Source organism: Nyctereutes procyonoides, unplaced genomic scaffold (assembly GCF_905146905.1).
Source record: "Nyctereutes procyonoides isolate TBG_1078 unplaced genomic scaffold, NYPRO_anot_genome, whole genome shotgun sequence".
Lineage (NCBI taxonomy): Eukaryota > Metazoa > Chordata > Mammalia > Carnivora > Canidae > Nyctereutes > Nyctereutes procyonoides.
The window spans coordinates 5,200,844-5,214,757 of NW_026575046.1; the positions used below are offsets into that span (position 1 = coordinate 5,200,844).

At 36.1% G+C, this 13,914-nt stretch overlaps 1 protein-coding gene across 2 annotated transcripts in view; it reads right to left on the reverse strand.

Annotated features, from left to right (window-relative positions):
- Positions 1 to 13,914, reverse strand: part of CDH12 (cadherin 12) — a 248,093-nt gene that overhangs the window by 83,820 nt on the left and 150,359 nt on the right. The window contains exon 3 of one of the 2 annotated variants that reach the window (XM_055325523.1): positions 4,084 to 4,203. The exons of the other annotated variant lie outside the window; for it this stretch is intronic. Coding sequence (XP_055181498.1) covers positions 4,084 to 4,203 — 120 coding nt within the window. The remainder of the gene's footprint in view (positions 1 to 4,083; positions 4,204 to 13,914) is intronic. 2 annotated transcript variants of the gene reach the window in all.

A 13,914-nucleotide genomic window follows, 5' to 3' on the forward strand; every position in this document is an offset into this window, starting at 1 on the left:
ACACAACATACCAATATCTGGTTACCCAACTCAGACTAGTTTTTGAATTCATCTAGGGAACAAGTTAAGTATTTTAAAAGGATTTTAAATGTAAATTAAGACATGAAGTCAATCATTTGTAGCCATATTTGTTTTCCTAAAACTATCATCAATACTATAGAGATGTCTAGCATCCCGATTCCACGCACTGGGTCAAACATAATGCCTATGTTTAATGGTTTATGTATTATGGATGTTTTGGGACCCCTGGGTGGCTCAGTGGTTGAGCGACTGCCTTGGGCTCAGGGCGTGATCCCGGGGTCCTGGGATCGAGTCCCACGTCAGGCTCCCCGCAGGGAGCCTGCTTCTCCCTCTGCCTGGGTCTCTGCCTCCCTCTGTGTCTCTCATAAATAAATAAATAAATAAATAAACTTTAAAAAATTATAGATGTTTTTCTAATATATAAAAACATTAAGTATAAAATATGCATAATATAACATGCTAATATGATACATATTTTAATATTTTATAAATAATAAGTATGATGAGTATAAATGCTATTTAATGTCATAGATTTGGGGTACTTGAGTCTTGTTGGTTAAAAGTCCAATCAAGGGTTTGAGCTCAGGTCCTGATCTCAGGGTCCTGTGCTCACTGGAGAGTCCACTTGAGATTCTCTCACCCTGGGACCTTCCCCTTCTCTCCTGCCCTCTCTTTCTCTCTCTCTCAAATAAATAAAGAAATCTTTTTAAAAAATGTTTTATAGATTTATCACATCTGAGGCTTCAAAAATATTTAATAATCACTCGAAGTATATTTTCATGAACGTATGTGCATTTTAATTCACAGTAAATAATTTCACAGTTAAACCAAATAATTGCCAAATTAGCCAATTTTTAAGAGAACTACTATTTCTGAGCTTATTTGATACAACTAGCATCAAATTATACTGCTTATAAAAAAGCCTGCTGTATTGACTCGTTTAGAGATGCTAGGAATGTTTGTCAAAAAGCAATATGACCAAGGAAATGTGTTTTATTTTCTCATTCCAAATGAATAATAAATGGCTATATTTATCTCTTCATAAATATTTAGGCACCAGAAGTTCTGCTGAGACTCTTCCTTTAAAAATTATTTTAAGTGTATTCTACACTCAAATGTGGAAAATTTTAGATAATATTAGTTTTTCATGCATTTTATTTAATAACGACAAAAGGAATCATAAAAGGAAGCTATATGGCTGGAACAAATGGATACTGTTTCTGAGAAACTGCAATTATCCTTGATTTTTGATTTACTCTTATGTACCACAAGGTGATAAATTTGACAAAAAGTCTTCTTAATGGTCTCTGTGCATGAAGAACTAGTTATCATTCTATTAATGAAGTGCCTCATCATCCACTCTTTTCCTGTCTAGTGGTCTGAGGGATTGTTAGTATCAAGACTTCTGTCTCCAGTGAAAATCAATGCTTCAAAAAATCTATTTCATTGTTTATGCCAGAGTTGTTTCACCTTTAGTTCTAAATAATAAGCATTACATAAAACATAAGTGCGTAGTTATTAAAGGCATAGTATGAATATCCACACTCTCCCGGAAGAGAATACTTTCTAAAGGCGTTAGAACTCCTCTAAAGTTGAAATTGAACCAGTAAAGCCAAGGGGACAGGAAGTGTTTCGACTGATGTAATCATTGTCTGTCTCATATTAATTTGACTATAATGATTACATTCTTAATCTGTGCTCTATGCCTAAGTTCATCTTTGTATGTTTTTCTCTTACTTTTCAGCTAGACACTGCCTACATCTACTGTAATTTCATCCCTATTAATTCCTTCATTTTTTTTAGTGTCAAGGTATTTTTTAATTGAATTTCAATTTGCCAACATATAACACCCAATGCTCTTCATCTTTCTTCTCCCACACTTACTCTGAGTGTGTAAACTCACCCATTCTATAGAATTAATCACAACGACCCACTTAAGTGTACTCTAACACCGAATTCCCTCTCCACTTATCTCTACATACCTTCCTTTCTCTTTTTTCCACCTCCTCTGACTCTGAGAAGCACTTCTCAGAGACTGGAGAGATCTAAGACACTATATTGCCCATACCTCTGCTTCTAGTTAGACTATCCATTATGGTCAAATTGCGGAAAAGATGGGTTAAACATAGAAGGAATAACCAAAAATGTTTTCATCTAAAAAAAGGTTTTATTATATTTTACATAATTTCCCTTCACAATCTGTCTATATATTCAGCCTGTTGTCCAAACCATCTTCATCCTTCTAGAATTTGGTACCATTATAACTTTCTTTCCCCAAACTCTTTCCCCTACAATTTTTCCTTTTTTTTTCTATAAATACAATTCCCCACTCTTAAGCGACAACTACCAAAGTTCCTTAACACTGATACTCCCAAATATCTTATCTTCATTGTCATACTTCTTGAGAATTACTCATATTGCAGGTGTAACTTCCCTATCATGCATTCAGTCTTAACATTTGACACCCTGGCTTTTGGTCTCTGACCCTCTTTCCAAACCTAAAGAACTTCTGTGTCCTAAACCTTTCTAGAGTCCCTTCTTAAAGGAATGATGCTGTCTGTCCCCATTACAAACTACTCTTTTTTAGGTTTACAAAAGGGAGCAATTTCCTGCCTTATTCCCATAACTCTTTGCAGACTTCTGTCCCTCTATGGGGTTAATGAGAGCAGTAAGAAATGAGAGAATAGCAGGCTCATTTGCAGGAAGTTTTCCACAGGTTCTCTGTTTCAACTTGATTGACTTTATGTGTCTAGGTGACATTAAAACATGGCTAATTATTAATTAACCTACATCTAATTAGTATTCCAGATTCTAGCACACGCTGATGGGGAAGTGTTACTTTTGAAATGGTTAGCCTATTTGCATATACGGTGTGAAATCAATCCTTTTCAACTTGATAATCACTCTTTAAAAATTTACTCACAAATAGAAAAAGTAACATTAGTCTAGTATGCTAACCATTTATTTCATTATTTTAAGCTAATGTAATAAATAATATTGAATTCAATATGCAATATCTTATAATGTACCATTTAAGTCCTTATAAAATAGCTGTCACTGTGGAGTTTTGTTTTAACTGTGTCATGGAACATCTATTTGATCACTGGTCAGCATGGCTGGATCTGATTAAAAACTATCTAGCATTCAAAAACCAGATTCTCTAGAACAGAGGGACCTCATTTTATTTGAAAGGGAATATAATATATTCTATGTGTGTAATATCCTGCCCTTTCTATACTTCCCAAAGATTCATATATATTTGGCCCTGAAAACTGCCATTCAAATGTTTTGACTTAAAAATGAGACCAGCTTCAGGGGCTGGGTGGTTCAGTTGGTTAAGCATTTGCCTTCAGCTCAAATTATGATCCCAGGTTGCTGGGATTGAGCCCCACATCTCTGCTCAGCAGGTTGCCTACTTCTCTCTCTTCCTCTATGGTTCCTCCTGCTTATTCTCTCTCTCTCTCTCTCTCTCTCTCTCTCTCTCTCCCCCTCTCTCTCAAAAAATAAATATTTTTTTAAATGACACTAGCTTCAAAAGCATAGACCAGAAGAATTAGTGATCTGAGTGTTTCAAGTTTGCCAACCCTCTCCTCTCTTCTGCTAGAGGCAAAAGTCAGTATTAATCCCAATCAACCATCCATAATCCCTGATAAATACAGCAGTAGAAGCTCTGTGATCTTACCACATGTTGATAACACCCAAAACTGCATATACTTGAACCCATACAAGAAAATATGAAATAAAAAGCTATTTTAGCCAGGATAGTAAAAAAGAAAAACATGCCCAGGCTTTTGAAAATTTAAAATAAATCATATAGGGAATCCCTAACTTGGGATTGGGACTTGACACATATATGTGAAATGGCCCACAGTTACACAAAGCACAATCCAGAGGAAATGGTTCTGCAGCCATGAGGTAAGTTTCTATCTTCCTTTGCTTAATGTACAGCAAACGGAATTTTTACTGCATTTTTAGAATAGGTAAGTTCCCATGCCAAGATTTAATTAAAGTTTAAATATTTGAAAGGGGTGATGATAATGTTGTCTCTAATAAAAAATTTACCTGTCTTGGGATCAATAGAGAAATAAGGTTGTCCCTGAAGAATGCTATAAACGACTCTGGCACTGTTTCCATAGGTCGGGTCATCCGCGTCTGTGGCCTTGACCTGGAGCACATATGCACCTGGAAAATAAGACAGGATGACTCTAGCATCTTTGTTTTACAGAGCTCAAGGTCATATCTTTTATCTGCTGGACTCCATTTTTCTTTGGAATTTGGCATTACTCAATGATCCTGTGAAAATATGATGCCACTGATAATGATGTAACTATTATAAGCAGAATGTTGAGCAACAATATAGCTGTTAGTGCAAATGATACATATTTTAAAAATCTATTTTAAAAGCTATGTGCACTTTCCAGTAGCTAGATGATTGAACTGAAAGCCATCATGATAGCTTTATTGATTTGTACACCAAAGAACACATGACACTGCTTACATTAGCTCATCTGCTTACTATAGATGCTTTAATTTCATGATTAGGTTATCAATACAAAGGCTAAAAGGTTTGAAGGCTTACTGAACCTTAGAGGTCATAAGTAACTTGCACTGCTATTTAAAAATCAACAACTACAAAAAAGCATTAGGAAGACTTTACTTAGAACAGAATATTTGAGAAATTGAGGAACCAAAAACAATTGCAATTATAGCTACAGGAGCGTCTCGAGGCTTCAAGGATTAACCTCAGGATTCAGTGACAAAGGAAAACATTGAAGACAATTCAAATTCTCCGCATCTTTTCTTGTGTTTTGACTAAGAAGTTAAAAGGGGATTTCTCTTGTATTTTTGTCTTATATATACATGGTCATAGTCTTTCTCTAAGAGCTTTGTGACTATATCTGAATATCCTGTTCAGTATTACTATACTAAGTTGAGAACAAAGTAAAATCAAAATTACCAAGTTCAATATATATAAAATCAATTCTGTTGCTGATGGCTAGAAGGAAATCTCTACTGAGCATAAAGGGGGTGATAACACACCCAAAGTTACACAATGGACAGAATGCTCCTACTCTTGGAGGCATTGAAAGTAACCGATCAATGTTGGGAACAAAGGATTTCTCCTTTCAATCATTTATTCATTCAAGCTTTTCCCTTAAGGCAGTACAAACGTGGAACAAACTAAATCTTAAAGGTTTACTTGCAAGCTGAGAGAATGAAATGTTTCTTCCCCTCTACCTTTTTGTCTGTTTGTTAGGATGGTAAGAAAAAAAAAAAGAATGATAACTTTCAGTAGACATTCAATACGAAATAGCATTGACTAGGTATTCAATACCAAATGCTTTATCTTCAGAATGCTTTTGGTAAATTCTCACTATCTCAGGAGATGAATGATAAGTTTTATTTCAACAATCTTTCCCAGGAAAGGAAACTTCTAGAAGGTAAGTAGGCAAACATTTTTGAGATGTCAAGAGTGATAACATCCCTTATCATCCACCCTCACCATCATGAACATCATTATCAATATTTGAAACATCATTAATAATTATTTCACATATAGGCATTAAGGACCTATATTAAATGCTCATCAAAACGATGTTCTCCTTCATGCTCTAGGAACGAACAGATGAAAGACTAAATTCCCCTCTTCCCTCCTTTCTGTCACACAGTGATTTTTCTGGTATGACCTGGATCATTCCTATCACTGCATTACACATGTGCTGTATAGGCAAAGTCTACAAATATTAAATAATTCCCTAATCCTGGGCATAAATATTGTAGTTTAAAAGCTGTGGGTTGTTCTTCCCTAAGGATATATTTGAAGGAAAAGGTGTTATATATCTGCTAAGAAATGTTTACTCACAAATTTAATAAATTTTCACCTAATTCACACCATATGGTCAATAAGAAAGACAAAGATGAATAAGATAATATCTTCCCTTTTAGGGAATATTTCTTAATTCACTGCTTTAAATATATGAGTTTAAATTTTAAAAGTGATTGACATAAAACATTTAATGGCACTTTTGGAGGAAAATATTTCCCTCTATACTTAGGTAAAGTTCATATTAATATTAGAAACAAAAATGTAAAAGGGAAGATATGATATTTTTCATCTTTGTCTTTCTTATTGAGCATACAGTTATAGCAGCATTATTTACAAGATCCAGATTATGAAAGCAACCCCAAAGTCCATCAAATGAAGAATGGATGAAGAAGATGTCTTTGTCTCTCACATATACACACAGGAATATTACTCCGCTATCAAAATGAATGAAATCTTGGCATTTGCAATGATGTGAATGGAGCTACTGAGTATTAGGCTAAGCAACATAAATCAGAGAAACACAAACCCAATACGATTTCACGCATATGTGGAATTTAAGAAAAAAAAATGAGCATAGGGAAAAAAAGAGAAGGGAATACAAGATACAGATTCTTAAGTGTTGAGAACAAACTGATGGTTACCAGGGGGGAGGTAGGTGGGAGATGGGTGAAATAGATAACGGGGATTAAGGAGCGCACTTGTGAGGAGCGCCGGGTGCTGGACGTAAGTTTTGAATCACTAGATTGTACATCTGGAACTAATATTACACTAGATGTGAACAGATATTTAAATTAAAACTTTTTTAAAAATGAGTGCCCACTCAGTTACAGTAGAGATTATCTTCGGCTTGAAGAAAAAGTTATTCACAAAGAACCACATAAGTTATTTGAGAGTTCTTAGATCTTCCTCTATAGGTTCTCACAGGAGTACAATTAAAAATCAAATCAGCTTGTTTTGCTGGATGCTCCATGACTTTTTAGAGACTAATGCAAAAGACAAAGGTTCCCTTCATTGGGAAGACTTGGTTAATCATCTGAAGCATGCAAATCCCAAAATACTACCTTCCGCAGTACTTGGATAGCACAGCAGTTCCTGACTCTACTGAACACTGAGTATCCAAGAGGTGGAAGCCAGGAGTTACACCAGAGAGCGTGTTTAATGTGCAACAAGGAAACAACATGGTCAATGATGGCCACAAAGTGTGGTGTAGTCTGCTTGTATGTAGTAGTCCTCCTGGGATTTAGTCTCTTACCACCCAAATTCAGGGACAACAACGTAACCCCGCCAAACCTGGGTGTGCAGAGAGAATGTAACCCACAGAGAAACCATTCCTATTACCCAGGTGGAGATGGAGTGTGGAATATGCACTTGAGAGTCCTGAGCCATTTATATTTCCCATTTGCTCTGACCAGTAGTCAATTCATTCATGTCATTTTTAATAATAATCACAGTAATCACTTAAACATTTATTTTGTAGCAATAGTTAAATTCTAAATTTCCAACACTCTCTCTACATAAGATATAAGTCCATACATCTATAAGCACACATACATAGTAGAACAAGGAACAGAGTAAGGGAACATTGCTCGTTTACAGAGCCGTGACCTGGAAAGAACAGTCACTAGGAGAAGTCTAGTTGATATAAACTGCAACTCTGTAAGAGTTTCACTGAAATACCTAAATATCTGTGAACTAGTATGAGAACCAATCTGGATATGATTTTTAGTGTACATGGATGTATTCGCCAATTCAATCAATCACTCATCTATCAAATAGCCACTGATTTCCTCTAATATGCCCGGCACACTGAGCATGACGCTAGGGAAGCATGATGAGCAAGCTGAGAGGCCAAAATTCTCAAGAATGATATTTGGTCGAGAGGGGAATCAGAAAAGGAACCGATCCTGAAATAAACAAGTGTACAGAGAGCCGTACGTATACATATGTACGCATGATATTCCATTCTGAGGAGTGCCAAGAAAGAAAATATCACTGTGTGAGGAAACAGGGAGTGACAACGCGAGGGACCTTATCTGGTGATCAAGGGAAAGCAACTTTTGGGAACTCTCATATACGTGGAGACTTGAACGCAGGGAGGGGTGTTGGCTTGTTCATGAGAACTCATGCCACTCAGAAGCCCCAGAAGGTACAACGAGGCCGAGACCCTGAATTGCTGAATACACACTCATTACTTTGAGAGAAGTCGTTAGAAATAATTAAACCACTCGGGGGTTGTATGCGTGGTCTGACCACATGAGCTATATGTCTGAATTCTCAAGTTGGAATTAGTAAATCAAACTCTATGCCATTTATTAGTGCTTTCCACATAAATGAGAGAAAAATAAACATTAATTCACTTAATTCATGTAGGTAATTTGTCTCCCTTTAAAGGTTTTTTTAATACCCCTCCAACATCTATTTATCTTTATCTTATAACTGTCTACTTACCCTCTAACCCATATTTCAATTTTTATTTTCATGAACAAGATGGAACTATTCACATATTCGTGAACCATACTTTATACATGATCATTTACATTATTTATATTAAATAATATATTGGGCAAGCATGTTATAAAAGCATATAACCATTATGAAAATAATAAAAGTTTATAATCATTATATTTAACCAATCTCCTTTCAGTAGACACTTCAGAGAATTTGTTTGTTGTTGTTGTAAGTTCCTACCACTGAGATAGCTGAGTCCAAAGGCATATGAGTCAGACATGTCAATATATATTGTCAAGTTCACATTCCTGCCAACCTGGCATTTTTCCCAGTATTCTCATCAGTCTTCATTGTTCTTTGTAACTTTTTACATTGTGAGTGAATTTAAACACCTTATGTTTATCGGTCATTTTTATGTTGCGTGCTTGGGTGTACGTACATACACGGTACTCATATTCTTTTTTTTTTAATTTTTATTTACTTATGATAGTCACAGAGAGAGAGAGAGAGAGAGAAGCAGAGACACAGGTGGAGGGAGAAGCAGGCTCCATGCACCGGGAGCCCGATGTGGGATTCGATCCCGGGTCTCCAGGATCGGGCCCTGGGTCAAAGGCAGGCGCCAAACAGCTGCGCCACCCAGGGATCCCGGTACTCATATTCTTAACCCATTTTACCTTCATTGTCTATATCTATCTGTCCATCTATTAAAAGTGTGTTTACTAGTTTATTTTGACTTTGTAGTCTTTTTTTCATTTTGTGATCCCTTTATGTGGTTTTCCTTTATGTATGTATGTGTATGGGTGTGGAAATGTAGGTACCCTTATCTCAAAAATATTCTATAAATGTGGCTCATGATACTCAGTGGTTTTATTTAATCTTTTCTTCCTAATCATCCAACGGGCATATGAGTTCTGGAACCTAGAGCAGATGGGCCAGCTGGCTCTCTTTTTATTTTATTTTATTTTATTTTATTTTATTTTATTTTATTTTATTTTATTTTATTTTATTTATTTTATTTTATTTTATTTTATTTTATTTTTATTTTATTATTTATTTATTTTTTATTTTATTCTAATTTATTTTATTTTATATTTTATTTTATATTTTATTTTATTTTATTTATTTTATTTTGTTTTATTTTATTTTATTTTGCTGGCTCTCTTAATGCAACCACACATAGCCTACTTCTGCTCACATGTAGGTCATGTGATAGTCATACTCTAATTATTTGATTTCCTTCAGATTAATAATATCAACAAGGATGATTTTTTTAAAAAATAATCTCACACAATGTCTGCATCTTACAATGAAAGAATTGAAGCCCAGGAATGTTAAAATCATTCTTGTTGACTTTATTTTTATTTATTTATTTATTTATTTATTTATTTATTTATTTATTTATTTATAAGGATTTTATTTATTTATTCATTAGAAACACAGAGGGAGGCAGAGACACAGGCAGATGGAGCCTGATGTGGGATTCGGTTCCAGGACCCTGGGATCACAACCTGAGCCCAAGGCAGATGCTCAACCACTGAGCCACCCAGGTGTCCCTCTTGTTGACTCTAAAAGACACTCATACAAAATGGTAGAGGTAGAAGTAGAACTGAGCCTGAACTCATGATTTCTGCCCAATTAGACTAACTTGCTGATTGACTCATTCCTTCTTTCAATCAACAAGTGTTCAGAACTACACACAATATACCAGGTATTACTCTTAACCATAAAAAGCAATGTGTTGCATAACTTTATTCTGGCAAATGGCACCTCCACCATAATAGTTTTATAGTCTATGCATTTTTACACTCCGGGTGTAAAAACAGTTGCTAGAAATATGTTGAAAATATAAACAGATAATGAGGTGCCTGGGTGGCTCAGTCCGTTAAATGTCCGACTCTTGATTTTGGGTCAGGTCATGATCTCAGGGTCCTGGGATGGAGTCCTGCTCTGTGTTCAGCAGGGAATCTGCTTGAGATTCTCTTTCTCCCTCTCCCTCTGCCCATCCTCCTGCTTGTGCTCTCCATCTGTCTTTCTTTAAAATAAACAAATAAATCTTGAAATAAAAGAAAGAAAAATAAGTGAGTTATATTTAACATGTGGCTTCTCTAAAATCTTTTTTTTTAATTCCCTAGATGTATAAAAATAGTCTATTCATTGAATATGTCCTTTCCTTTTTATCACCCCTGCAACTGTCTCAACTGGTTTGGCTCCTCACTTTCAAAATTGCAAGGCTGCATAGCATCCTAACTTTTCCCTCCTCTAGCTCCTTTCGCACAGACTTATTGTCCCATGACACAAAGTTGATCATGTTGCTCTACTTCATTAAAAAATAAGTTATTTTTTTAAAGGCCCTAATGCGTTTCTATTCTTACTGAAAGAAAAATCATCTAAACTCATTTGCATGACAGGAACCGGTTTCAGAATCTCTGTGGTTTAGTTTCTGACCCTGCTGCCAGAGACCCCATATGGAGCCGGTACATACTCATGGCTCTGTATTCTTGCCCAAGTGACCCTGCCACCTGGAGCTCTTTTTACATCCAGGTTGCAATGACATAAGTCCCAAATAATGCTCACCGGTTGGATACATACAATACTGGTTTGAACGTACGAAAGACCCACGTACCATATATACCATATTCAATCTATGGCCTTTAGGGGAATTTTTGACACTACATTGTGAGTTTCATTTAACTTGAATTTCTAAACATCACTGTTCTCACTTAAGAAAGCAGAACCAAAATGAATGACCTTACATTAGAAAAAAAAAGAATCACATAAAAGCAAGATTTAGCCACAATATGAAATGCATACCCAAAGGGAGTTAATATAAGATTTTTTTTTCTGAATGATTTTAACCCTCCTCGAGACCCAAATATAAGTCAGGAAAGACAGACAAATCCTATCAAGATAGACATAAAATTTTCTTTCAACTTTTGCCTTATGTATGCATTGCATTATAACCAAGAAATAATGCAATTCCAGTTAGAAAGGTGCAGAATGATAAATACACAGACATTTCTTTCCAAATAGGATTGGGAAATAAATGTACATTTTATTACATAAAAAAGACATTAAGCAGCAGAGAATGTAAAGCAGAAGGGTTTTCAAGATCAAGTCAGAGAGCGCATGTTAAGAGATCCTACGAAGGAATAGGATACTATGACACATTGGAACATGAAGTCTGCGAAAGCTAGGCTAATTATAAAGTAAAAATAAGCACAGATGCACAGCAGGTGAGTTTAGTCTTTAAAGTAACTAGGTCTTTAACCCATCTTGCATTCGACCTTTCTGCACTACTCAGGAACACTTGGCTCTCAGCTTCCTTCTATGGATTCTCATCTGCATTTGCCCCTTGAAGTTGTAAATGGGTCCTCTAGCCTCCTTACCTTCCACAAGGGCTGCATATAAAGCTTTTACAAGAATCACCGAGAACAGCAATGCCTGGGCCTCCATCAGGAAATCTAATTTAATTTATTTTATTTTTTTATTTTTTTTAGTGTGCCACTATCAGAAAGTTGTAAAGTCTTTGTAGAAGAGTCAGATGAGCCAAGTCCTACACAATTCCGCCAATTAGGAGAGACTGCATTGCATGCCATTGTGGCTATTTTTTTTTAAGGTTTTATTTATTCATGAGAGACACAGAGAGAAAGGCAGAGACACAGGCAGAGGGAGAAGCAGCCTCCCCACAAAGAGCCCGATGCCGGACTCGATCCCAGGACCTCAGGGGTCACGACCTGAGCTGAAGGCAGATGCCCAACCAGGCGTCCCAACCATTGTGATTATTGTTTTTGCTTCTAGAGACCTAAAGCCTATGTTCAAATCCTACGTTGACCACTAGCCAACTGGGTGACTTCAAGCTAACTACTCAGCCTCTCCGTTTAAGTTTCTTCCTATGAAGAGAAAGTGAGAAATAGTGAACGTCTTCCGGCAGCATTAAATGAGTTGATATTGATAAAGAAACTATAAGTCTTCAAAAAAAAATAAAAACAAAAAAACATTATAAGTCTTCCACATAGTATGTGCTATTTAAGTGTGTGACCAAAAGCACGCACATACTCTCTGTTCTCCTGCTGCACACATAGGGCGACCACACCCAAATATGTAACGCAGCATACTCCTAAGTCCCCCATTCTAAGGTTCATATGTTGATCTGGGCTTTTCTCTCCTATATGCTAGAAAAATGTGACTTTAGAATATGTGTTCAAAATACATGAAAATACAGACGAGCAGACTATGACAAGACTGTCTCACTTTTTCAGAGACCCAAGGAAAAAAGAGTCTGTATACTTGTTAAACCTGCCTGAAATTATCAGAACTTTTAAAGATCAGTAAAGGTACGTGTCATAAAAATTCCCCGGGGTGGATTATATGTCCTCTTGAACTGTGCTTCTAGGATAAGAACAAGCAATCGGGTTTTATACTGCCCTCAACTCTGACTCTGCTCAGCCTGGCCGCACAGCATCCCTCGGCACATCTAATGCTTTGGCATTCACTTACGATTTGGTAATTCAGTCCAAGGACCCAAAAGCACTCTAAGGTTATAAAGCTTTCGTTCTAGATACATACTAAATATTTTAGATTATACGTATTTACACCTTGTGATTCAAATGTACTTTGATGGATAAGTGAATCCATTTTCATGAGCACTTTATCTCTCCTTTGTGCGCCAAGAATGCCATACCACATACACCAGTAAAACTGCTAATGACTCTTCCCAATGACACTCTCAAATCCAATGACTAGTGATGACACCATGTTGCCTCCTTTGTGCCCAGTGTAATTGGGAACTATTTTCCTGGATGCTGTCAGGAAATCCCATAGAAATCATGGTGAAATTTAGGAGTCCGGAAATCATTCGTTCAGCAGCTCTCAGTTCTACTTCTCTAAGCTTTGCGTTTATTCTGTGTCGTATCATGTTCTGAAGGATTAAAAAAAAATGCTTTTCATTAAATGCAGTTAGCCAAGATGTTAAGAATCACGAATGTGATTAAGTTATTTAACACACACTCTACACTCTTAAAATTATTTGTTTGTATTTGATTGGATAATTGAGCCATGTGAAGGGTAAAAGAGGATCTCTATCTATCTACCCATCTACAGACCTTCCTCAGCCTACGAGGAGGTCACATCCTAATAAACACATCCCATGTTGAACCTAAGTTGAATGAATATACATTTCACCTTCCTGACCTATGAACGTCATAGCTTGGCCTAGCCTAACTTAAGCACACTCAGAACACTTACATTAGCCTATCGTTGGGCACAGTCATCTCACGCAAGGGCTATCTAGGGATTAACTGTTTTTATCTATCCACCCATCTATCCTTCCATCATGTATCTATATATCTGTCAATCGGTCTATATATCTGCATCTATCTTCCTGTCCACTTATCTATTCAGCATTAGGAAAAGAAAAAAATACAAATTGTATGTGTGTGTGTAAACCAGAAGTATTGGATCCTGGAACTAGCTCTATAATTAAATGCATATGATTGTTTTACAAGTTATTTCAATTTTGTGGGATAATAATGTAATTTTAGTGGATAGTATGGTAATCCACTCCCCCATTTAGTCCTCCTTACCTTAAAACTGTCTATATGAGTATTCATATATCACTA